This window comes from Rhinoraja longicauda, chromosome 28 (assembly GCF_053455715.1).
Source record: "Rhinoraja longicauda isolate Sanriku21f chromosome 28, sRhiLon1.1, whole genome shotgun sequence".
Lineage (NCBI taxonomy): Eukaryota > Metazoa > Chordata > Chondrichthyes > Rajiformes > Arhynchobatidae > Rhinoraja > Rhinoraja longicauda.
In genome coordinates, this window is record NC_135980.1 from 15,929,631 (window position 1) to 15,952,553 (window position 22,923).

At 44.5% G+C, this 22,923-nt stretch overlaps 1 protein-coding gene across 5 annotated transcripts; it reads right to left on the reverse strand.

Annotated features, from left to right (window-relative positions):
• Positions 1 to 5,881: 5,881 nt before the first annotated feature.
• LOC144607316 (cystinosin-like) lies at positions 5,882 to 22,460 on the reverse strand. 5 transcript variants are annotated; one of them, XM_078424069.1, is made up of 11 exons: positions 22,231 to 22,460; positions 16,058 to 16,134; positions 15,354 to 15,432; positions 15,162 to 15,246; positions 14,300 to 14,403; positions 12,278 to 12,415; positions 11,449 to 11,548; positions 10,687 to 10,806; positions 9,807 to 9,977; positions 8,312 to 8,429; positions 5,882 to 6,899 (listed from the first exon to the last, which is right to left on the reverse strand). In XM_078424069.1, exons 1-11 carry the CDS (start codon positions 22,416 to 22,418, stop codon positions 6,745 to 6,747), a joined length of 1,335 nt encoding a protein of 444 aa, XP_078280195.1. In that variant the 5' UTR covers positions 22,419 to 22,460; the 3' UTR covers positions 5,882 to 6,744. The 5 variants fall into 5 exon arrangements, with proteins under 5 accessions (XP_078280195.1, XP_078280197.1, XP_078280198.1 ...); XM_078424071.1 differs by having other exon boundaries at positions 22,198 to 22,312; XM_078424072.1 differs by having other exon boundaries at positions 21,648 to 22,294.
• Between the last annotated feature and the right edge of the window lie 463 nt (positions 22,461 to 22,923).

Sequence of the window (22,923 nt, forward strand, 5' to 3'; positions counted from 1 at the left end):
AAAATGTTTGCACCTCAACATCTAGAATTTCCAGCAGGTTTTTCATGTGTGCGGGATCTGCCCGTGCTCAATGTTTCTACCGTTCGATGGTTCCTCAGAAGTTCCACTGGCAAAAGAAACCAGAGGTGGTGACAGCAGTTACGAAGGTGGCACCAGTAGTATCATCAACAATCAGTGCTCCCCTGTTAGTGGCAGTGAGAAGGATCCAGGACCCACATACAGAGACAACTCAGAATATACCTGTTGATAAATTCCCCCAAAACCTGACAGACCTCCAGATTCAGGGTGTTTCTGCCCAGTTGTTATCAGACAACTGAACCATCCTACCACAGCTAGAAAACACTCCTGAACTACTATCTACCTCATTGGTGACCCTTGGACTATCTTTGATCATACTTTACTGATTTTACCTTGCATTAAATGTTATTCCCTTATCATGTACCTGTACACTGAATGGCTTGATTGTAATCATGTATTGTCTTTCCGCTGACTGGTTAGCACGCAACAAAAGCTTTCCATTGTACCTCGATACACATGACAATAAACTAAACTGAACTGACTCCAGAAAGCGACCCATACCCTCTGCTACCTGACCCATGTTCCTGATCCGCTTTGGTCTTGGCACAGACCCTTGAATTCAGATGCTTTTGCAAGGGTTTTTTAAATGTTGCTTTCCTCCCCAATGTTGTCCAGCTTGAATAAATGAGCACACCAGGCCTGACTGCCTGATCAATGAATTGATCTATGACATTTGAGTGCCTCTTTAATAGTAAACTCAAACCAGGACATAATCATTTTCTTAAAACTTTCAGACTTGGGTCACAAGGTCATAATAGGAGGTCAATTAGGCCATTTGGCCCATCAAGTCTATTCCACCATCCAATCATGGCTGATCTATCTCTCCCTCCTAACCCCATTCTCCTGCATTCTACCCATAATCTCTGACACCTGTACCAATCGAGAAATTAGATTTTCTTTTCAGATGCAAAAATCCAACTTGCACATTTCCAACTTTGATATACAATGTAATGAAGCACTTTTTATTCTAACCTTTGGCAAGTGAGACTGATCTCTGATAAAATATGGTGTTCTTGGTTGCACTACCGGTAGTTACATCCTCACCTGGGGTACAATGTTGGCTCGGTTTAGAGTTACCCATTAAACTAGAGTGCCTGGACCGCAAGGTGTTTGAAGGGAGGTGTTTGTTTTCAATATTGATAATTTTTGAGAGGGAGCTACAGAGGGGATGTCAGAAACACTTTGTAATTAAATAAACAAAACTATTACATGACTAGTTTTTAAACAGTGGAAGATAAACACTGTTCACAGTCCATGCAGTGGGAGAGCTAACTGGTTATCTCCCTGTTATTCCAAAGATGTCACCGCCACTGGAGTCCCTGATGTTTCCAAGGGCTTGGGTTTAATGTTGGAAGTCGCCATGATGAATCGCTTCCATAACGCTGTGCAATGGAGTCTGCACATTGAAGTCCTCGACTGGGGTGCAAGCTGCAGGGCTCTGACTCAGAGGTGCCAGTCCCACTCACTGAGACACGGTACAGGAGAAATTAGCACTTCAGAAGCACCCTGCTAGTTTGGTGTGAGTCAGCAACTCAGCCCCAAGAAGAGCGTGAAAAGCAAGGTGCTCATTATGCATTTAAATGTGTGTGTGTGTGTGACAATTATAATTTGCGAGAAATTAAGGAACTGAATCATTCATGTGGTGGGCATGATGCACATGTTTGATGAATAATGCAAGCCTTTGTCACTCCAAAGCAAAGTGTCTCCTCCAGGACTGATTGTTTCTCGAGTGTGATGCATGAATGTTGTTCAGTGGCAGCAGGTACAGCATCATCCGGGTCACAACCAGGGCCCAGAACTGTTAGGGTCAACTGAGCTTTCAGATAAGATTCTTGCATGATACCAGCCTTGGGGACACTGGCAACTACAGCCCAAGGGCAATAGACAATGGACCTGATTTCCCAGTAGTCTTTGACATACCATCCCTGCCCCAGTTCACACAGTACCAGAGCTTGCTGTTTAATTTTACAGCTGCTACTGTGGAAATCGGACTCACAGCTTCAGGTAGTTGGTGCCATGGGTGGGCACTCTTGGGCCAAAGCTTCAGATACAAGTGCTCAGCGGTGTAAATGATGCACTTTCAGTCCTTCTTCACAGAGAGAACTGGCAGATTCACACGCAGTGCTCCATTAGTAATTGTGTACCACTTACTGAGATGGAGGAGGCTGGCATTCATTGTTTACTCCCGATTGCCCTTGAGAAGTGATGGAGATTGACTTGGTAACCTGTGATGCTATTGGGTAGTCAAGCTAGGATTCAGATGGGGTAGAATGGATAGATAGATTACCTCACATGCCTGTAATTGAAAGCAGTGGAATTCTGATGAACCCGTTCCCCTGAGATTGTAGATTTGGAAGGAGTTGCAAAGCAGCCTTTGACATCTTGCAGCCTCTAGATGAACATATCCTCTGCATATTGGTCCCAGTCTGCATAAAATTGTCTTCCTTTCTAGTTGCACATGTCTAACTGCATCAGGGAAGGGTCCAAATGCCCAATTTTCAATGTTTCTTGTAGCTTAAAGGAACATCAACAACCCACTCTTGGATTGCTTCGCCCACTCTGAAAAGGAGACACGTTCACGTGATCAAGGGAAGTCTGAAATTGCCTTGGAGGTTCACTCCCTCTCCACTACACTCAACCCACACATATTGCTGTGTTTAGAACTCAGTATGGAATTTTATTGTATCAGTTAACCAGCCATTCCTGTGTGTCAGAACTGACTTTATGATAAAGTTAACCTACAACATTATTGCAATTTTCTCAACCTTCATGAGTACTGCCTGACCTGCTGGGAGATTTTTCTTGTATTTCAGATTTTCAGCAGCTGATGCTTTCTGCACCTCACTGTCAGCTCTCTGGCTTGTATTCATATTTTTACACCTCAAGACAGCTCAGATTAACAATCCATCCTGATTTTCTTGGATGGCATCAATCACATCCGTGTCCCCTGGATGATCTTCACCTCCACATTACCACAGATTCTTTGTGCTCTCTTCAACCCCCCCCCCCCCCCCCCCCCATCTTTGCAATCTAAAACAGGAATTGTCACCAATATGAACATTTTGCAATACATCTACAATATTGCTGCAGCCTGGAAACGGGAAGATGTAGCCAAAAATCTATATGGGTCAATGGTTGATGGAATGGTCACAAGGGGGTTGACGCTCTTGTAGATAAGTCACCTGGTCCAGATGGATTGTGACCCAGGCTAATGAAAGAGATAGAAAAGTACAGTGCCCGAGTCATAATTTGTAAGTCAAATTAAGGAGCAGCAACTGGGGAAAATGGCAAAGTTCAAAGGCACCGTGTTTAAAAGGTAAGCATGGTAAACCACCTTCGTCCCCCTGGACCACAGACCAACAATAAACACTCAACTGAAGTAAGAAATAATGTTTCAGATAGATGTTGCCTGAACATTTCTATCCTGATTACAGGTGCTGTCTGTACGTTCTCCTTGAGATCTGATGGGTTTTCTGCAGGTGCTCTGGTTTCCTCCCACATTCCAAATATGTACAGTTAATTGGCTCTGTAATTGTAAATTATTTCTAGTGCATACGACAGTGCTAATGTATAAGGTGATCGCTGGTTGGCATGGACTCAGTGGGCTGAAGGGCCAGTTTCCATGCTGTATGTCAAAATTAAAGTTTAAAGTTGTGTATCACAAATTGATTGGTTCTTTTTCATTATCTACAGTCTAGTTTTTAAATATGAACAATTAGCTGCAAAAGGTTCTGGGTCCAACAGGCAGACTAGCAGTACAAACTAAAAACATGCTGACCTGCATTTGGATTTAATCAAGTTAATTCACAAAGTGCATAGATTATTGTTCACGTTGAAACAGTTGATGGAAAGAGTTTATGTGACATGCAGATGTTTTGAAATTGCCCATAAATTTGGAAAGAGCATTAGCTTATTGATTTCTTAGAAAAATATACTCTGATGGGCAATTAACCTCCAAGCCTGCATATCTTTGGGATGTGGAAAGAAGTTGGAGCAGGCAGAGGAACCCTGTGTGCAAAACTTTAAACACCCACGGCCAGGACTGAACCCAGGTCATTGCAGCCAACAAAACCAGAAAGATGCAAAGGATTTTAAAACGTGCAAAAGAGTTTAACTTAAATGATTCCAGGGATGGGTAGTTGGATCAGAGAATTGGAAGCAGTGACCCAAATGCTCAGCCCTTATTATCTTCATCCTCTACCCGAGAAAGCCGACATTCTTGCTTTCTAAGGCCTGACCTAGTAAATGAAGAGCCCTTTGTCATTTAATCCATCAAAATTTAATCATTCCCTTCTTCTCCCAGAGGGCAACATCTGACACCTTGACAGTATCGCTTTGGCCCATTGGGAACAGTTTCCTTTTACTAGGATGTTTTCTTCATTTGCTGCATATTGTTTCCAGCCCCGGGCATTTACAGAATTGAACTTTACTTGGAAATTCTTCTCCTGCACAGATTCAGAGTCCTAGACTCAAGCTCAACTTTACTTCATATCCATTTCCACACTACTTAACTAGTGAAACTACTGCAAACGTTCTTGGCAAATGAGCAATATCACAGGACGAGCAAGTCAAATATGCTAATTTGAATGACTGATGTCAGGGTGGCACGGGTAGAACATGCTGCCAGGGGAAGTGGTAGAGGTGGATACAAAGATTAAAACAGCATTTAGATAGATACAGATAGGACTTATCATCGGCGGAGCCGGCCGTCTTCGGAGGCTGCAGGAGCGGCTGGGACTCGCCTTCGGCTCGGGCCGCTGCGGACCATCCGGCGCGGCCTGCAACCACAACAACCTGACTGCGGGAGAAGACGGCAGGAGAAGGGAAAGACATTGTGGCCTTCCATCACAGTGAGGAGAGGACTGGGGGAGACTCACTGTGATGGATGTTTCTTTGATGGATGTTTCTTTTTATGTGTGTTTTGGGGGTTGTGTAATTTTAATGCCTATTTAATGCTTTTATTGTTGGACTGTGGATGACTGAATTTCATCCAATATTGGATGACAAATAAAGCTATCTTGAATCTTGAATCTTGAAAGGCTGGGAGGGATATGGGCCAAATACATGAAAGTGGGATTAGCTCAGGAAAGTACCTAGAGTGTGGACAGTTGGGTCAATAGGGAAGGCCAATTTCAGAATAGCCATATTTGTTCAGCAGGTTAGAGATTCAGATGAGTGATTAAGGATACGGGTAGTGATAACATCTACACCGCTAGAGGATGCCATTCCAGAGATGTTTTGTTGATTGGAAGCTAGTTCCATTGAACTTTGACCATTTTCCTGGCCCCATTGACAAGATAGAAACAGTTGCTGCTGAAATGTCATTAATAGTTATGGGCTCATTTACTTGCATTGAAAGGATAGAGCAACTATTCACATGGGTCAATGTGAACCATGACATATCCTATGCAACAAACTTAGTGAAAGATGCTGGAAGCAACCATCGAAACATCTACTGCAAGTGACAGAAGAGGCCACAGCCAGAAAGAGGTCAGATCAGCTGGAGGTTATTCTACTGGGGACAACCAATTAAATGCAGCAGCGCCCCAGTAATGTGCTAGTACAGGACAGGCCCTTCAGCCATAGTTTGTGCCAACATGCCAAGTTAAGCTCATCTCATCTGCCTGTAGATAATCCACATATCCCTATTCCCTACACTCCCATGTGTCCATCTAAAAGCTTAATACAGAGCTGCAAAACCATTCATCTGGTCTGCCAATGCTTCAGCTGTATCCCACATTAACCAAGAACAGCAATGAATCCTTTTGCTCACCTCCACAAGTATGCTCGATGGGAGCCCAGAGAGAAAGGGAAAGGTTGGTCAGCGTTTCTTGAGAATCTTGGAGAGGATCACCCGTAATGTAAATTGGCCAAACAATAAATATTCATCTGAGTCAGGCAGACAAGCCAGCAACTACAATTAAATGCAGATTAGGAATTCACAAGCTGAAGTACTTAAACATGTTTTTAATTTAGTTATAAAACACAGCTTTAGGCCAAATATTTACACAGATTGAGAGTTCAACACATGTTGCATCCTGGCACAGAGTGGATTTGAATCCACATAGAGCACCAAACAGGACAATTTGACAGTTAAAGATCCATATTAGCCATTGCAAACCGAAAGGTCTCGGTTGTATGCTCAATATCCAGGCTGTCATGAATGGGGACAGGGCAGTGCAAAGTCACCATGAAGTTGGAACTAAACTGGGTCATTCTGCCAATGGGGGCAATGGAAGCAAGTGCAAATAGAAAAGTGTTTAATTAGTGAATCGCATTTCAGTCTTGTGTTTAAGTTTTAGAATAATTTTGAACCCGTTCAAAAATTAGGCAATCTGAAACACTAACTATAAAGGGTTCACCCAAGGTGCACCTTTCCAAACAAAGTTGTTACTCCATTATAACCCACACCAACAGTAAACAATGCCTTTAAATGGATTTGGTGATACATGTATTCAAGGATCAGTCACACGAACGTTCTCTAGCAGCTATTATTCTGATATAGGACAGGGTGAGGGTCAAAGGTAGTGATGCTCAGAAGGGTTGTTAAATAGGCTTTTAAAATTCCTGCATCATAACCTTGTGTAGTTCTGTTGCAAATCATTATAGCCCAATGTGAATTGTACAAACAAGTATTTGAACCAAGTAATTAAGAAGTTTCTGGTTTTAGCTCACGGAAGATTCACCATCATTCAGAGACAAGTAGGCTTTGGCTTTGTTGTACAGACAATAATGTTGCACCATGAAGATGATATCAAACAAGATGGATACCAGTCCAAGGCCAAACTTGGTCGGATCTCCAAAAATCAGCATCCACTCATCTGCAGGAAGAAAAAGTTAAACTTCAAAAAGAGCCAGTACACACACCATAATTCATAACGCCTTCATAACGAGAGGATTTCAGTATAGGAGTAAAGAGGTTCTTCTGCAGTTGGATAGGGCCCTGGGAAGACCACATCTAGATTATTGTGTACAGTTTTGGTCTCCTAATTCGAAGAAAGACATCCTTGTAATTGAGCCAGTGCAGCGTAGGTTCACGAGATTAATCCCTGGGATGGCGGGAGTGCCATACGAGGAAAGATTGAAAAGGCTTGGCTTGTATTCACTGGAGTGTAGAAGCATGAGATGGGATCTTAGAGACATACAAAATTAAAGGACTGGACAAGCTAGATGCAGGAACAATGTTCCTAATGTCGGGGGAGTCCAGAACCAGGGGCCACAGTCTTAGAATAAAGGGGAGGCCATTTAAAACAGGTGAGAAGGAATTTTTTCACCCAAAGAGTTATGAATTTGTGGAATTCTCTGCCACAGAGGGCAGTGGAGATCAAATCACTGGATGAATTTGAGAGAGTTAGATGGAGCTAGTTAGTGGAATCAAGGGATATGAGGAGAAGATGGGCACAGGATACTAATTGTGGATGATCAGCCATGATCACTATGAATGGCGGTGCTGGCGCGAGGGGCCAAATGGCCTCCTCCTGCACCTATTTTCTATGTTTCTAATTGAAGGGGTAGCTTTGGCCATTTCAGAATCTAACAAAATGATCAAGAGATCATCCAGGAGTTTGTGATTCAAGTGCCCTCAGTGCTAACATTGAGTGTGTATGTAGCCTGACCACTAAAGGTTAGACGATAGAATACATGACAGATGTTCTAGTGATGGAAACAAATCACAGCATAAATGAGTTTGAGATATAAGTGAGCAATCAGTTGCTTCTGTTAGAAGCTGCCAAACTTGGGTTATTGAAGGCAAGCAAGTCCTTTCTGTTCAAAACTGCTGAATGCTGGGAGTGCTCAGGTCAGGCAGCATCTTGAGAGGAACAATGCTGACCATCAGATCCAGTATTTTAATCAACATTAACCTTGTTGCTGCTGACTGACTATTTTTATTTTTGAGTCCCAGGATCCGTTTACATTTTCCTCATAAACAGGCTACAAAATGCCTTGTTCAGTTTAGTTTATTGTCATGTGTGTGGAGATGCAGTGAAGAGCTGTTTAGTTGTGCTCCATCTTGTCAGTAGAAATACTAGACAATTACAATCAAGCTGTCGACAGTGATATGTTTAAAGGAGTGGAATGATTGTAATGAACAGGTTAGAATTACAAAATACCTTGTCACTGGATGAGCAGCTGGGATGAAAGTCAAAATTAATATCTGGTCACTAAATTGTGATAACTGGACCAAGGAGAGTAGGTACTTCTTTACAGAGCAAACATTTCAATTAAGTCTTACCATTGTTGTAGGACTGCATGAACATTTGCAGAAGGCTGAAAATACCCCCAACGAAGTCCAGGAGCGTGTTCCAAATGCACCAGCCAATTGTACTCTTCCTTCGATAGTTCATACAAGCCTGGAGAAAGAATCACCAGTGAAACCAACTCCTGCATTAATCAAGTAACCATTTGCCTCCTGTACAAGGATATCTCGAAACTCAGGAAAAGTTAGCAATGAGACTGGATTTTAGATCAAATCAAAGGTCTAATGGGCTGCCAAGATTAACACGAGCTAGTGGTACCCCAGGTAACCACCTTAGTCTGTCGTAAAAGAAAACCCAACAGTAAGCTTTTGTTGAAAAGGTTTGGTTAGACAGCACCTGCCAATTAGTTTTTACATTCTTGTATCAAGAATCTTCACATCAATGTTCCAACTAGTCTTGGCCAAGAAGTATTGATGGTATTCACTTAATTGTTAAGGGGTCTGCACCAGAGTCTTAATGTGGTTAAGTGGCCAGAGTCAGGCACTAAGTGGCCAGAGTCAGGCACTAATCGGATAAAGCCACCTGGGTGACATAGAAAATAGGTGCAGGAGTAGGCCATTCGGTCCTTCGAGCCTGCACCACCATTCAATATGATCATGGCTGTTCATCCAGCTCAGTAGCCTGTACCTGCCTTCTCTCCATACCCTCTGATCCCTTTAGCAAAAAGGGCCACATCTAACTCCCTCTTAAATATAGCCAATGAACTGCAGAGAATTCCACAGACTCACCACTGTGTGAAGAAATGTTTTCTCATCTCGGTCCTAAAAGACTTCCCCCTTATCCTTAAGCTGTGACCCCTGGTTCTGGACTCCCCCAACATCGGGAACAATCTTCCCGCATCTAGCCTCTCCAACCCCTTAAGAATTTTATATGTTTCTATAAGATCCCCCCTCAGTCTTCTAAATTCCTGCGAGTACAAGCCCAGTCTATCCAGTCTTTCTTCATATGAAAGTCCCGCCATCCCAGGGATTAATCTGGTGAACCTTCTCTGTACTCCCTCTAAGGCAAGAACGTCTTTCCTCAGGTTAGGAGACCAAAACTGCACACAATACTCCAGGTGCGGTCTCACCAAGGCCCTGTACAACAGCAGCAGAACCTCCCTGCTCCTAAACTCAAATCCTCTTGCTATGAATGCCAACATACCATTCGCTTTCTTCACTGCCTGCTGCACCTGCACGCTTGCTTTCAATGACTGGTGCACCATGACACCCAGGTCACGTTGCATCTCCCCTTCTCCCAATCGGTCACCATTCAGGTAATACTCTGCTTTCCTGTTCTTGCCGCCAAAGTGGATAACCTCACATTTATCCACATTATATTGCATCTGCCATGCATGTGTCAGGCAGCACAAGCATGAAGTCAGTCAGGTTCAAGATTTTGACACAGGCAGGATTTTACTATTAGGTGTCAGTGGTTTAAACAAAAGCTATCTGCTCACATTGGTTTGGTCCTGCACAACTCCATGCTTACCTGAGGAATATATTTAATGAGGACGATGCCTAGTTTGATGTAGGAGAAATAGTAGACAAGTTGGAGCCATGTTATTTGACCACTTGTAGCCAGGATGATGAAGATTATAGCAGGTAGCCATGCAGCTACGAGAAATCCAATCGCAATCTTGGACACACTCTGCGACCCCCGCTGCATAACAGAAAACAAATGATCAGCAACATTAAGAACAAAATGTCAATGGCTTGGAACATTTTACAACTACACAATTAGTGGCGATTGGGAAAATATTGATTCGATGGATCAGAGCTTTTAATTGAGCTGTGCTAGATTTAATTAACTTCAAGTACAAGGTGATCAAGATTCAAACCTGTTTAATTGCAGTGCCCAAATCCTATGTGGTTGTGCAAGTGATCTGGTACAGATCCTGCAGAGGCTGTGACAAAAGTATTTAGTCCACAAGGGGTGGCAATGGGGACCCCAACAGGTATTGGGGAAAGGAAGGAGGCTGCATGGGAGAGGCTCAAGCTGGAATAGCCTGCCTTTGGCCAAAGGAACTTCAGGTTATTTTCCAGAAATTTGAAAAAAAGTGTGAAGATCAAAGTGAAAGCATCCAAGGTCAAATTATATGATCTCCTCTGGACTCCTTTCGATAGAAGGAATGAAATATTGCAAACAAGGCAAGCGTAATAAACAGAAACCCCAAATCTAATTTAACAAGAAAACTGAAAATGTAATTAGCAGAAACTTCAGAATACAACAGTAAAGCCAAGGTGGAAGCCAATTGTTGGGTCTGGGATTGAGGGAACAAGTACTTCCAGGAGCCTATGGTCACAGCACAACCAGTTTAATTATTAAACTAGAGTCTACAAATCCAACAGCCTGCAAATGAGAAACTGACCTCATAAATGCAACATTGATAGATGGTGATGAAAGTGAACAAGATAGCATGGAGACTAAAAAATACATCATTTGATTCCACAGGGTTCACTCCATCTGGATTACACTGAAGAAATTGTTTCTGGAACGACAAGTCAAAAACACCATTACATTTAGACAAACAGTTCAACATGTTGGAAATGTCCACGAATCTTGCAATGGATCAGTACTCTCATCCCTGTGCCTGTCCCAATAAACTAGGAAACAAAATCTTCAGATTTAAAGTATAACTAAAGATCATTTTATGATCCAAGAGTTGTGATGTTTCCCAATGGAAAACCATCAAGTCTCCACTGCAGAAGGACTTCATACAATACTGGTGGAAATCTGTACTTCAGGCTCAGTCATCTGGTCTCAAGTTCACTACCAGGGCATGGACCAAAGTTGGATTGATTTTCCAGTAAAAGACAAATTCAACATCTAATTTTCTCAAAAGTTGCCATTTGATAAATGAAACACTGTACAACTCACTCGCCACTGCACAATGTTTTAATACCAAGCAGATCATCTGAATGTCAAACATTGGAGTATCCTTGGAGAGGACAAGAGAAATTGTTGTTTAGCAACAGTTGGTGAATGTCAGATATCTATTCTAGAGCATTCCCTGTGTTAATTGGTTTCCTGAGATTAGAACATAATGGTAGATGTTTGACCCAAGCTATTAAGTGATCCAAGCTAATCAAATGCAAAGACAGCCTCAAATAGGCCTTACCTTAATCCTTACCTTAACACAGGGAATCCAGAAGAGGCCAATGTTGAACACTCCATATGCCAAATGCCCAGTCAGATTCAATGCCAGAAAATCAAAATTCAATCCAATTACACTGTTATAGAAAGAGAATTAAACAGTCAATGTTAACCTGAAGATTTAATGAACATTCTAGAGCAGAGCCAAAATGTTAACTGGTCACCAGAGAAATCTGAACTCTAGCATAATTCAGGGCCTTTTAGGCAATTGGTTTCATCAGGTCTTCAGCATGTCTGTCCTTCAGGGAATACTGAGGTCAAGGGGCTAATTAATACAAGTCATTTGTATTAAATGACGTTCACATTTGGATAAAGTGATACTAAAAGACAGGAAAAGACCAGGAATCAAAACCACAGCCAGGATTACTTTTATGAAAGGCCTTCATTTTGAGAAAGCCTTCCCATGAAAACTATGATTTGGAGCATTATTCTTCCAAGTCATACTAATATTTTGTATACAAGTGCACTGCAGCAAACTCAGATAAGTTTGGAGTCACCAAGAATAAGAGCAAATAGCAATGAATACAAGCCAAATGAATTGTAAACCATGGGCTGTTTTTTTATTTTCTTTCAGTAGTGGCCTAGAAAGTATCTAGAGCCTTTACCAGCTTAAGGTATTCCTAGGCAACTTTACTATACTCGTGTTATCAACTCCCTGTCATATCTATATCAGGGGTAATTTACTGCAGCTAAGTAACAGATCACTGTTTGCCACTTTCTGGGACCACTTGGATAAATTAACCTGCAGACAGGCTGGAGTTAGTTTAACAGGGCAAGTGCTGTATTCGTTACCCAGCTGCCTTTACCTTTTACGTCTCCAGTTTTCAAAAATCTGGGGGTAGAAAGAAATGGACCATGCCAGGAAGTAAATCCAACCGAGGATCATATTTATAATCTTCAGGGCAGTGCTGTGCACCACCAGAAAATGAATGCGTGTTGGAGCCCTACAAAACAAATTTAAATACTTCAATTGATAGAACAGAGTACATCAAAGCAAGTAACATTTAGCTGGTAAACTATTAGTGTCAAGGCACAAGCTAGTTGAAATTAACTCTTGAACAAGATATTTACTTATTCCATTAAGCCAAGTAAAGCCTGATTGAAAGTAAAGCACAAACTCTAACCAAACTGAATTCACAAAACATTTTGGCACATCCTAATTTTTATAATGCTGGAGGACCATTTTAGCCCATGAAATATTTGCCAGCCCATTCCCCAATTCTGCCTACAACTTGCTCTCCTGAGCCCCCACTATTCACCTACACTCTCGGGGCAACTTGTCAAGTTCAAATAACCCACTCATCTTTAGGATGTTGAGGGATCCCAGAGGTAGAACACACAAATATAATACAGATAGCACCCAAGGTCAGGGTTGTTCAAGTTCCAAGGCAACAGCCCTACTAACTCACTGCTTTGTATTAAGTATTTCACATCCAGTGGAATAGAAGTTACACCACATTTTAGTTGCAGTTAACAATGTTTGCAGATGACATCAAAACTGGTGGACTGCAAGGAAGAATATCCATGTCTACAATAGAATCTAGATCAGTTGGGAAGTGGAACCAAGAAAAGGCAAATGGAATTTAACTAATGTGCAAAGTGTTGCACTTTGGTATGTCAGGCAGGATTTGGATAGTAAATTGCAGAGCCCTGGAGAGAGATGTAGAACAGAACATGCTGGTGCACAATTCCCTTCAAGTGAATAGGGTGGTAAAGGTGTTTTACATTGGGAAGGGCACGCAGCACAAAAGCAGGGACTTGATACAGCCAAAGAAGTCATCGGTGAGACCACTCTTGGAGTACTGTGCCTAGCTACAGTTTTATGGTGAGGGGAGAGATTCAAGAGGGAACTCAAGTGCAACATTTTCATTCTGTATCTGGAGGAGCTGCCAGAATCAATTGCAGTGGATACAATTATGATTGTCAAAAAGACATTTGAACAGATGTGGATAGGAACATCAAGGGATATGGGCCAATTGCAAGCAAATGGGACTCGCCTAGAATACCAACTTAGACAGCACTAATTAGTTGGGCTAAAGAGCCCATTTCCTTGCTGGAAACCATATCATATCTATTCAAGTGATCTAATCACTTGCCAATTTAGGTCATGTGCCCCCATTAAGTTCTTCTCAAATGCAGTGACAGATTATACATTTGTTCATGGAATGGCTTTTGAAGTATTTCTTAATGTTTAAACTACTGCCATCATTGATATCCTTCAACAATATGGGATATGCACCATCTCCACTTCATTGTGTACCCCTCTTCTTTTCATTACACAGGTACATTAAACCTCAGCAGAGCTGTGGTCTAATACCTTGTCAAACATCAATTCATTCTGGCATCAAGTGAAATTATTGCTAACAATCCCTGCTCAAGGGGTACTCTGGAAGCAGGAACTCAAGTTGGTGGAAGCAAAACTTAGGCAGTCAGTGTCACCAAGTTACACAGCAGAAGTTGAAAATATTATCTGCCAAATGTTTTATGTTTTCCGACTCAAATCAACCCATTGCCAAAATATTAGCAAAGATGACAGCTGTTTCTTCATAAGGGATGGACAAGAAAGGCATATTGCTTTCCCCAAACAATTGGAAAGAAGAGTCTGGGTTTGAAGGTAAGTAATTGGAAGTCAAACTAGATCTAGTTAAATTATTGTAGAGACACTTAAACCTGAAGGCAGTAATTTGAGATAATGTAGATCAGCACTTGGAGACATGTTCAGAAGGAATGGATACACCCATGTTCCAATGGGAGTCTATCATAGGTACACAGGAGGCAAAACAGGAGAAACTGAGTTGCTTTATGGTCTGGTCTATAGAGATACATGCCTGGTCAGATTGCTGCTGTTAGACTGAAGGAGAATGCTGACTTGTCCAACTTCAACAGCTTTAACTGGAAAGGATGAAGAGCTTGCAAGCTTGGGTAATAGAATCTAATAGAGCATGGAAACAAGTGTCTTCATTAGTAAATGGCAAGTCAGGGTGAAATTAAAAAATTGTAATAGCTTTGAAGTTCCATTCATCCCATGGGATTGTGCCACAGGGCATGTTTAGAAAGTAAAACAAATACAAGTGCACAAAATTACTCACCGAACACGCAAAACTTGAAGTTAAGATCATTTCAGCACGAGAACAGAATTCAAATATTACCAATTCATCTTGCAAGATGCAATTCAAGACCAGATCAAAAAGTGGATTGAATAAATAAAATGCTACTAAACTGGCTAATAGGGAAGCAAATTGAAAACAGGATATTTTAAGGCAGAGATAGATCATTGGTTAGTACAGGTGTCAGGTGTCAGGGGTCATGAGAAGGCAAGAGAATGTGGTCAAGAGGGAAAGATTGATCAGCCCTGATTGAATGGTGGAGTAGACAATGGGCTGATTGGCCTAATTCTGCTCCTATCACTTATGAGCTTGTGACATTGCATATGGAAGACAAATCCTGCAATGAAGAGGGTGAAACCTGCTATTGCAGGAAGTACACACGCATGTGCAAGTCTGGAAAAGGAGATTCAATGCCTTTGCAGAACATGATTTACAACAAAATAAGCAAAGTCACTGGAGTACAGAAGGAATATGTTTGCAGGGAAAGCAATTGGCAGACAAAAAAACAAGACAATGGGAATCCAAGTCACCAGTCAAAACCCATTCGCCTTGATAGTTTCCAAGCTTAAAGATTGTTACTTACTTGTTCAGGGAGCTCAACAATATTAGTTTGCTTAGATGAGTAAATCACAGCAAATCTGATGACTATGGCCTCTGGCAGAGGAACACTGGAAGGTAAAAATAGACTTAGCATACAAATTGCATTCAACAGTTTCTTTAAAAAGTCCAAAATAAACAAAGTTCAGGTTTCCATTAGATTGCACATGTGCCTTACCTTATGACAATTTTAACTGTCTGAATGCTGTCAACTGTCATACTAACAACCTCTGGTACAATCAATGTCTCTGATGCTTCTGAAAAGACAAAGGTCCACTGTTTCACAAATAGAAGTCATTTACCAACCACACCCCAAATTCAATCTAGTTTAGTGATGGTGTGGAAACAATCCCTCTAGCCCACTGAGTCTGCACAACCTGCTATCACCCTGTACACTAGCACTACCCTACATAACAAAGACAATTTACAGAAGCCAATTAACCTACAAACTTGTAGATCTTTGGAATGTGGGAGTAAATTAGAGCTCCCAGAGAAAATTCATGCAGAGAATTTACAAATAGCACCTGTAGTCAGGATTGAACCCAGGTCTCTGGTGCTGAGACAACAACTACTGCTGTACCATCTCACCGCCCACACATTGCAAGTCTCATTTCCAAGGTCTACTATTCACTGCTTACTTTGAGGCCAAATACTGGGGGGAAACCTCCAATTGTGGAAAATGGCACATCATTTCCACAGCAAATTTGTATTATTGTCACAAAATGCTCATCACTCCCCTGGACCCAAGCTTCAAGGTTGCCGACCCTTATTTTTAAAGGCCAGGGAACAGATCAAGGCACCAGAATTGTGCAACAATTGGTAGTGGCATGACATGAAAAGGTCACTTTTCACATTGAAAACATTTCTCAGATACAAACTTACCAATTTGGAGCATGTTGATTAGACTACAAAAGAGGATCATGAGGGGTACTGGGAGCTTCATATCTCTGGTTGTAGACCTGTAGGAGAAGAAACGTCAAAACCAGCTTTTCTGCATCCATTCAGAAGACAACCCATTAGAAGAATACGAGATTGCTAACCAATGAAGACTTACTCCATCTTTTATTTTCACTGTTATGTCCAAGATGACCAGAAGATTAACCAAAGTAGTTAACCAAAATGCAGTTTTCAATTCATTCAAACTCAATTTTGTCCAAAAGCTCATGCAATAGCAGGCATGTGCAATGGCACAAATACAAAATTGTTACCAATTGACTGTCCAAGAACTTTAATTATTTAAAACTTTAATAACATTCGGTCAGGTTGACATGGTGATTGAATACAAGGAAAGCCCCATTTATTTGCAAGTTGGGGAGGCAACAGCATTTCCATTCACTTCAAGAGATAGATTTGTTAAAAGAGCAAACATGTGTTAAAAAAAAGTGCTATGAAGGTCATTGCAGGATTTTGAACGAGTGTTGAGAAACAGTGATACACTGTGAAGTCATTGTGACATTGTGCTGTATAAATCTATAGCCTGTGCCTTTTGCAAAAGACATACCAATTAAAAGTTGGAAGGAGCCTTAGTGTTACTACAATGTAATGTAGCAATTCTACACCGCTACTGGTAGAGAGTCAGTGGCAGCACTCAGACAAGGCAGAATCACCACAGGTAGACAAGATGTAGCATAGTGGTTACAAGCCAATTAGACAACTCATTAAGTGGCAAAGCAACTTAGACAAAGCAATTTGCCAGTCACCATTTGGATCAAGTGTGACACTAACCAATAACCCTTTCAATGTTGGTTTATTTGCTTCGGGTCTGTTGGGATTGGTCACTCTAGAGTCTAGATCAATCAATCATTGAAGCAAATGCTTCAAGAGGGCTTGTGTACAAAAACAGGGATGTAATGCTAAGGCTTTAAGGCACGAATAAGGCCACATTTGGAATATTGTGAGCAATTTTGCGCACCATATCAGAGGAAGGATGTGCTGGCTCTGGAGGGTACAGAGGAGGGTTACAAGAATGATCCCAGGAATGAATAGGTTAACCTATGACATGCATTTGTCAGCACTGGGCCTGTACTCGAGTTTAGAAGAACAAGGGGGACCACAATGAAACATACAGAATAGTGCAAGGCTTTAATAGAGTGGACATGGAGAGGATGTTTCCATTAATGAGAGAGTCTAGAACTAGGCATTGCCTTAGAATTAAAGGACATTCTTTTAGGAAGGAGATGAGAAATTTATTTAGATAGAGAATGGTGAACCTGTGGAATTTTGTCACAGAAGGCTGTAGAGGCCAAGTCAGTGGATATTGTTAAGGCAGAGATATAGATTTTTGATTAGTACAGATGTCAGAGGTTATCGAAGGCAGGAGAATGGGGTTAGGAGGGAGATAGATCAGCCATGATTGAATGGCAGAGTAAGTTCATAGGCCAAATGGCCTAATTCTACTCCTATTACTTATGACCTTATAACTAGACTGGCATCTACTGCTAACAGTTGCCCTTTGAAGGTGAAAATGAGTTTTGCTCTTCAGTGTAGCTAATGAGACAGTCCTGCTTGTCCTCCAATGCAAGATTGGCAAGGCATTGCACATAATATAAAATTCTTAAGAGATTAGATTAGATGCAGGAAAAATTATCCCAATGTTGGGAGAGTCCAGAACCAGGGGTCACAGTTTAAGAATAAGTGGTAGGCAGGCCATTTAGGACTGAAATGAGGGGAAACTTTTTCACCCAGAGTTGTGAAACTGCAGAATTTCTGCTACAGAAGGCAGTGGAGGCCAATTCACTGATATTCAAGAGAGAGTTTGCTCTTCGGCCTAACAGAATCAAGGATATGGAAAAATGCAGGAACAGGGTACAGATTTTGGATGATCATATTGAATGGCAATGCTGGCTCAAAGGGCCAAATGGCCTAATCTAGCAGCTATTTTCTATGTTGTTGCAGTTTCAAAGTAAAGAGTAGCAACCATCTCCATGAGTACAAATTACTTTGAATACAAAATTTACCCAATCCCATTTTCCTCAAACTTCCTAAATAACAATTACAAAACTAAATAAAAAATGAGAACGTTGCAACACACGAGTAAATGCAACCAACACGAAATATACCAGAGTAGATGCTGGATAAAAGGTGGAGATGTCAATGTAGAGAAGCAACGTTCACCTTCAGAATTTTAAAGAACCTCGGGCGCAAGGGAACTCCACTGCCCGAGTGTATACTCCTACTCAGCCATACCAGTTCCTCGCCCCCCGCAACCCAACCTCATGCAAGAGTAGGCCGACGGAGCCCGACAGCGGCCGAAAATGCATCTTTCAGCGGGGGAAACGAACTGCACTTAAAACAAGACGAAGGCACAGCACGGAGCAGAGGTGGATAGTGCAGCGGGTCAGTAAACTTGCCGCAAAGTGTTCCCCGAACAAGTCACGCTGTACTTACAACGCAGTCGTGGTTAAGCGAACAAAACCTCAACTCCCACTCACTCTTCGGCGAGCAACCACACCTCTTTTTATCGGCTTGCAGGTGATCCGGCTTTTTATATTTCACGCCATTTACCGGGGGCGGTCCCGCAGGGGTCTGAGCCCAATGGGATGCTTGGGTCGGCAGTCGTGACTCGGCTGGTTACCCAAGGTGGGCGTGAACAGTGCTAGGGAGCGCTGCCCATCGCCAGTCTGTGCCGAGCTTGTGGGGGCTAGAACCGGGAGATAACTGAAGTGAGTTCCAGGTATTGGGAGACCAGAATGGACTTTCGCCAACTCACAAAACGCTGAATCCAAGTTTCCGCCTGGGCTTCCGTGTTGCAACATTGGCTACACAGTGTAATGCCACTGGCTTCTGCACAATGATGCATTGGCTTTGATGGAGTGATCCCCTTACTGATGTTTGATCTGGTCGGGCCTCCCATCTTTATGCCCATTGTGAACGTGACTCGGGGGTACGTTTTGAGATGTTGGTCTTTCGGTACAACTTCCTTCCAGAAGTATAATCCATTCACCGCTAGATAAACTCCGGGAAAGCAAAAGCTGTACAATTCCCATTCCCCTTTCTCCACAAACCCTGACCAAAGGGAATGTTGGCTGTGCCCAGGAGAAAGTAGTTCAGAAGCGGAAGATACCGCCCCGCTGGGTCATCAGTGTGTTGGTTCAACAGCGGCACCATCTCGCAACATCATCTATAACTTCCAACTAGACCCGTTGGGCCCAAACCTCTCCTGCATTGGTACAGCACCCTCTCCCCCCCGCCCTCCTCTCCTCCCCGCCCCCGCCCTCCTCCCCTCCCCTCCTTCCCCCTCCCTTATCCTCTCTCCCCATCTCCTCCTATCTCCCCCTCCCTCCACCCCCCTCTCCTCCCCCCACCCCCCTCCTCCTCCCCTCCCCCTCTCCCCCCCCCCCACGTCATCCCCTTCAACCCCCCTTATCCGCCCTCCTCCCCCCCCCCTCCCCCCCCTCCCCCTCCCCCTCCCTCCCCCTCCCCCTCCCCCTCCCTCCCCCTCCCCCTCCCCCTCCCTCCCCCTCCCCCTCCCCCCCCCCCTCCCTCCCTCCCTCCCTCCATCCCCCCTCCCTAGGAGATACATTTAAACTTTAAAATGTGAAGTGGGCCTAAAATTGTCGCGCTATCGTGTACCGTTTTGTCTGTAGTTCAGGAACAAACAAACAAACTACCGAGAGTTTTAACATGGACCTATAGGTCACCTACTAATGTGCCTGCAAATTCACATAATTTCCCCAATATGCCTACATGTTACAAAACTAATAAAACCAACGTAGATACAAAAAATTGCAGATGCTGGAATTTTCAGCAAAACACTGGAGGAACTCAGTGAGTCAGGCAGCATCTATGGATTCAGAAACTCTGAAGAAGGGACCCGAACCAAAATGCCGACTGTCCATTCCCTCCACGTATGCTGCCTGACCCGCTGCGTTACTCCATGGTTTGTGTTTTGCTAATAAAATAATGGTTAACTTAATTTCTTCTAAAGGTTTCCCACCTTGTTGGCCTTGAGCACAAGATAGACACAACATACTGGAGTAACTCAGCGGGACAGGCAGCATCTCGGTTGAGAATGGATGGGTGACGTTTCGGATCGAGACCCTTCTTCCTTATCAATAGAATAGACAATAGAAAATAGGTGCAGGAGAAGGCCATTCGGCCCTTCGAACCAGCACCGCCATTCAATGTGATCATGGCTGATCACCGTTCCTGCCTTCTCCCCATACCCCCTGACTCCGCTATCCTTAAGAGCTCTATCTTGAATGTATTCAGAGAATTGGCCTCCACTGCCATCTGAGGCAGAGAATTCCACAGATTCACAACTCTGACTAAAAAAGTTTTTCCTCATCTCTGTTCTAAATGTTCCTTGAGCATACCCTGCTTCACATCACACCTCAACCGCGGCTCCATTCTGGACTTTCTTCTTTACACCACTGGACCTTCAGAAACTTGGGTAGTCATCGCTGACCTCCTCTCTCTGGGTGAACACCCGTTCCCATGTCCAGGCCCTTGTGTACGAAGTACTTCAGTACAGCCGCACCTGGGGTAACATTAGGCACGGAATGTCAGCGTTTTAAACCAAGCCACATTGCAACATGATCTTATCTCAAGGTGTCCCGCTCTCCGATGTATCATTGAGTAGACCAAAGAACTGCAGGTTCAGATCAGTCTGAAGAAGGGTCTCGACCCGAAACGTCACCCATTCCTTCTCTCCCGAGATGCTGCCTTGACCTGCTGAGTTACTCCAGCATTTTGTGAATACATCGATTTGTACCAGCATCTGCAGTTATTTTCTTAAAGAACTGCAGATGCTGGTTAATACACAAAAGGACACAAAGTGGTGGAGTAACTCAACAGGTCAGACAGCATCTCTGATAAAGATGATAAAGATGAAGACTCGGCAAGCATCTCCAGAGATGCTGCCTGACCAGTTGCGTTACTCCAGCATTTTGTGTCTTTCGCTGTATCATTCAGTCACGCAGACAGTCACGCAGACAGTCACGCAGACAGTCACGCAGACAGTCACGCAGACAGTCACGCAGACAGTCACGCAGACAGTCACGCAGACAGTCACGCAGACAGTCACGCAGACAGTCACGCAGACAGTCACGCAGACAGTCACGCAGACAGTCACGCAGACAGTCACGCAGACAGTCACGCAGACAGTCACGCAGACAGTCACGCAGACAGTCACGCAGACAGTCACGCAGACAGTCACGCAGACAGTCACGCAGACAGTCACGCAGACAGTCACGCAGACAGTCACGCAGACAGTCACGCAGACAGAAACAGATCCCCTCCCCCTCCCCCTCCCCCTCCCCCTCCCCCTCCCCCTCCCCCTCCCCCTCCCCCTCCCGCCATCATCATCCCACTGTCCTACATTAATCCCATGTTTTATTCTCCCGGATCTCCCCTCACCTGCCTAACAGGAGCAATTTACAGAACCATTAGATAAATTCGATCAATAAGATCATCCTTTATAAATAATAATAATAATAATAATAATAATAATAATAATCTTCAATAAGATCACCTCTGTTCTTCTAAACTCCAAAGAGTTGAACTCTAATGTCTTTGGTCGTTAGTGATAGGACAACGCTTTCATCCCAGGCATTAGCCGGGATTGGAGTAAGGAGGGGGAGGCAGGTGATTTAAGCGCTGGAACAACACCGTGGGGCCGAACAGCCTGTTGTGTGACTGGGGCGTGGGACAGATCCGCCTCTGTAGATAAGCGGGTGCTGGAGACAGTGCGGCGTCTCCACCCGCAACGTGCAACCCCGCCCCTTGCAAATCCCGCCTCGGCCATGGCAACTGCAGCATCGCAGCCGTGGCCGTCCGAGGAGCCCACCTGCCCCATCTGCCTGCAGGTGTACGCCGACCCGGTGGTGCTGGGCTGCGACCACCGCTTCTGCCGCTCCTGCCTGACCGAGGCGGCCGGCGGCCACTGCCCCGAGTGCCGGGCGCTGGAGACCGGGACCGGGACCGGGACAGGGACAGGGACAGGAGCCGCTGCCGCTGCCGCTGCCGGCCCCGTGTTGTGCAGCTACTGCAGCCGCACCAGGCAAGCTGCCGTCAAGACGTGCCTCAAGTGCGAGGCCTCGATGTGCCCGCTTCACCTCAAGCTGCACACGGGCAGCGGCGTGTTCCGCAGCCACCCGCTGGTCGACACTAGCGCCGACCTGTCCGCCTGGAAGTGCGCAGAGCATGAGAAGCTGCTCGACGTCTTCTGCAAGGATGACGGCGTGTGTGTCTGCACCCTGTGCACGCTGATCGGCCGCCACCGCGGACACCTCTGCGGCAGCATCAGCGAGGGCGAGAGGGAGCTGCGGGTAGGTGCACCCCGCGACCACCCCCCCCCCTCCTCTCCTCCTCCTCCCCCCCTCCTCTCCTCCTCCTCCCCCCCCCCTCCCCCCCTCCCCTCCCCCCCTCCCCTCCTCTCCTCCTCCTCCCCCCCCCTCTTCTCCTCCCCCCCTCTTCTCCTCCCCCCCTCTTCTCCTCCTCCCCCCCTCTTCTCCTCCCCCCCCTCTTCTCCTCCCCCCCTCTTCTCCTCCCCCCCCTCTTCTCCTCCCCCCCCCTCTTCTCCTCCCCCCCTTCTCCTCCCCCCCTCTTCTCCTCCCCCCCTCTTCTCCTCCCCCCCCTCTTCTCCTCCCCCCCCTCTTCTCCTCCCCCCCCTCTTCTCCTCCCCCCCTCTTCTCCTCCCCCCCTCTTCTCCTCCCCCTCTCTTCTCCTCCCCCCCTCTTACCCTCCCCCTCCTCTCCTCCCCCCCTCCTCTCCTCCCCCCCTCCTCCCCCTCCTCTCCGCACCCCCAC

Excerpts from the sequence above, each read along its gene's own strand:
- LOC144607316 (XM_078424069.1), bottom strand. The coding sequence starts at position 22,418 with ATGCTGCCGCAGAGGTGTCCGCGGTGGCGGCCGATCAGCGTGCACAGG. Across the intron at positions 15,433-16,057 it reads AATCAACATGCTCCAAATTG|AAGCATCAGAGACATTGATT; the intron begins GTAAGTTTGTAT and ends TTGTCTTTTCAG. Across the intron at positions 12,416-14,299 it reads AACAGCAGCAATCTGACCAG|GGCTCCAACACGCATTCATT; the intron begins GCATGTATCTCT and ends TTTGTTTTGTAG.